The sequence below is a fragment of the Vigna radiata genome, chromosome 7 (genome assembly GCF_000741045.1).
Source record: "Vigna radiata var. radiata cultivar VC1973A chromosome 7, Vradiata_ver6, whole genome shotgun sequence".
In the NCBI taxonomy this organism is placed as follows: Eukaryota; Viridiplantae; Streptophyta; class Magnoliopsida; order Fabales; family Fabaceae; genus Vigna; species Vigna radiata.
Window position 1 is genome coordinate 12504344 of NC_028357.1, and position 3774 is coordinate 12508117.

Consider the following 3774-nt stretch of genomic DNA (forward strand, 5'->3'; position numbering starts at 1 on the left):
TTACATTCATACTTCTCAAACCATAAATTTGCCTGCAACAATCAACTAAAATAAAAATTTAAATGGGATATGTTCCACGTATTAGCGATCGATTTTCCATCTAGGTGCTCCAACCGATATGCTCCATTGTTCAAACTTTCTCGAACCCTGAACGGTCCCTCCCAATTCGTCGCCAGCTTCCCATGACTCCCTTCTTTTCTGGTCGTTCCTGCCTTCCTCCAGACCAAGTCCCCTTCAAGCAGCTGCCTTGGCCTAACCGTCGTATTATATCTTCGAGCTACTAACCTCTTCTACGCCTCAACCTGAATGGCAACCGCTTTTCTCCTTTCCTGGAGTACATCCAAATTTTCCCTCAACCTATCATTATTCAGACTCTCATCCCCCATCCTCCTCCGCAAAGTAACTTCCCCCACCTCGACCGGCAACATAGCATCTGTCCCATACGTCAGATTAAATGGCGACTCCCCCGTTGCTTTGTGCGGCGAGCAGCGATAACCCCATAGCACCTGAGGTAACTCCTCTACCCATGTGCCTTTTGCCTCCCCTAGCCTCCTCTTCAACTCATTAACGATAATTTTATTCATGGCCTCAGCCTGCCCGTTCGTCTGCGGGTGTTCAACAGAACTAGTGACCGGAGTTATCCCCCATTCCCTATAGAAAGCTATCAACTTCTTGTCAACAAACTGCCGCCCGTTGTCTGTCACTATTGTCTTAGGTAGCCCGAAACGACAAATAATCCTCCACACAAATTTCTGAACCTGATACGCAGTGATTTTGGCCAACGGCTCGACCTCCACCCATTTGGTAAAGTAATCCACTGCCACCAATAAAAATTTCATCTGCGCCCTCCCGGTCGGGAATGGCCCAACAATGTCCATTCCCCACTGTGCAAAAGGCCATGAGGACACAATACCCTGCAATTCAGCCGCTGGTTCATGAATTACATTCCCATGCTTCTGGCAAGCCTTACATTTTCGGGTAAATGCCATACAATCCTTTTCCAAAGAGGGCCAGAAAAATCCCGCTCGCAAAATCCTCGCCCGAAGGGCCCTTCCTCCTGTGTGCCTTCCACACACTCCTTCATGAAGTTCCCTCATCACGTACTCCGCTTCCCTTTCCTCCAAACATTTAAGCAGGGGCGAGACATAACCCCTTCGGTACAGATCGTCCCCCACCAAACAATACCTAGCTATCTGCCTAACATCGTTCGGGTTAAGCGTCTCCCCCCTAGTCTGTTTAATTATCAGCCCGATGATCTCGTTCTTCCAGCTTTTACTTTGTTCCCCCGTAACCACACAAAAACTCTCTATCATTGGCCTAGTCACCACCTGCCTAATAACTGTTGACAATCCCCCCTTTGCATTCCCGCTTGCCAATTTCGCCAATCTGTCTGCTCTCTCATTCTCCGATTGGAGCACATATTGTAACCGAAAGTGTGCGAAAGCCGCTTCTAACTTCTTCACCTTATTGAAATACTGCAAGAGTTGATCATCCTTCACTTGAAAAGTGCCTTTCACCTGTCCCTCCACCAACTGCGAATCAGTTCGGCATTCCAAACAACTTGCCCCTAAATCCCGAGCCAACTCCAATCCTGCTATCAAGGCTTCATATTCTGCCTGATTGTTACTTACCTTAAATTGGAAGACCAACGACTGTTCTACTAAGATCCCGTTCGGTCCTTCTAGTACTACCCCCGCTCCTCCCCCACGCTTGTTAGAGGATCCATCAACGGACAGCTGCCACCAATATGCCTCCGGTTCACTTGACAATTCCCCAGCAAAATCCGCAAGATGTTGTCCTCGAATGCACCCCCTAGGCTCGAACTTTAACCCAAACTCCACCGACCAGCTTATCATTCTCCCTGCCAAGTCCGGCTTTCGCAAAATCTTGGCAATCGGGTAATCCGTCCGGACGACCACCTGATGCCCTTGGAAATAAGGCCTTAGGCGCCGAGCGGCATATACCAATGCCAGAGCCACCTTCTCCAACTGTTGATATCTCTTCTCGGCATCCTTAAGACTTCTACTAAGAAAGTATACCAGCTTGAACTGAGGGGTTTCTTGGATCAACGCAGCACTTATAGCTTCCTCCGTTGCCTCTAAAAAGACCTGCAAGTCATGGCCCACCTCCGGTCGGCCCATCACCGGCGGTTGCGTGAGAATCGCCTTTACTTCCCCAAAATCTTCTTCGCTCCGTTCATCCCAGCACTCCTTAGCTGCCTTCTTCATTGCTTTTAGGATCGGCTTTATGCGTTCGGCTAGGTGTGGGATAAACCGAGATAGTGAGGTTAAACGCCCAACCAACCTCTGGACCTCCTTCACCGTTCAGGGGCTTCTCATCTCCAAGACCGCCTGCACTTATCAGGGTTTGCCTCAATGCCCCGTGACGTTAACATGAACCCTAAAAACTTCCCGGCCCGTACCCCAAAAGTGCACTTAACAGGATTGAGACGCATTCCAAACTTCCGGACCTGCTCCAGGACCTCCGCCAAGTCTTTTAGATGCTCTTCCACCGACCGGCTCCTCACCACCATATCATCCACATAAACTTCCATACACTTCCCNATTTGTTGCTGAAAAACCTTGTCCATTAGNCTNTGATAAGTAGCCCCCGCGTTNTTCAAGCCGAAGGGCATCACCTCATACCAGTAAGTTCCCCGCTCGGTGATGAAGGCAGTCTTCTCGCTGTCCGGACGGTACATGGGTATTTGGTTGTACCCCGAATATGCGTCCAAAAAGCTCATCACCTCATAACCGGACACTCCATCCACGAGCGCGTCAATGTTCGGTAATGGGTAAGTATCCTTCGGGCAAGCTTTGTTTAAATCCGTAAAGTCTGTACACATTCTCCATTTGCCACTAGACTTCCTTACCATGACAATGTTAGCTAACCAAGTTGTGTACTTTATTTCTCTTATAAATCCAGCTTCGATTAATTTTCCTACTTCTTCATCCGTCGCCCTCCTTTTCTCCACTCCTAACCGTCTTTTCTTCTGGGATACCGGTCGGGCTTCTCGGAATATGGACAACTTGTGGGAAATAATGTCAGGGTGAATTCCTGGCATATCTGACGTTGTCCATGCGAACAAATCTCTGTTTTTAACAAGCAAACATCCCAACTGTTGTAACTCGCCTTGTTGCAGCTCCTTGCCTACCATTGTTGCCCGGTCATCCCCTTCCAGTTCAGCCATGGCTACCTCAGATCGTGTCTCAACCGGTCGGTGGCCAGGCGGCTTTACCTTCAGTCCGGCCACATAGCACTCCCTGGCCATCTTTTGATCAGCTCTCACCACCCATACCGTCCCGTCATCCGCAGGGTACTTCATCGTTAGATGAGGGGTGGATACTATTGCCCCGAACGCATTCAAGCAAGGTCGTCCTAACAACACATTGTACGAGGTTTCAGCCTCCACCAACAGGAATCGTACCTTTAGCTCCTTAGCCCCAACTTCCGTTCCCAAGCATACCTTCAAATCCACATACCCTCATGTGTCCACCCGCTCCCCTGCAAACCCCAAAATCTGTTCACTGAACGACATTATCGACCCGTCCGGTATGTCCATTTGCTGAAAAGTTTTCCAGTATAGAATATTAGTCGAACTTCCCTGGTCGACTAGCACTTTACCCACGCTATACCGAGCGATAATGGCTGTTATTACCATGGGGTCATCTTGATTAGGGTCCGGTGCATGGAAATCTTCATCTGAAAACATTATAGTTGGCATAGTTCTTCGTGCCACTCCTACCCCATTAACGCTGTGCAGGTTCCTCAAAT

General features: G+C 49.0%; 1 protein-coding gene across 1 annotated transcript; it reads right to left on the bottom strand.

The window, feature by feature from the left end:
* Positions 1 to 290: 290 nt before the first annotated feature.
* Positions 291 to 2228, bottom strand: LOC106766075. Its single transcript, XM_014650834.1, has one exon. It carries the CDS (start codon positions 2226 to 2228, stop codon positions 291 to 293), a length of 1938 nt encoding a protein of 645 aa, XP_014506320.1.
* Positions 2229 to 3774: the final 1546 nt, after the last annotated feature.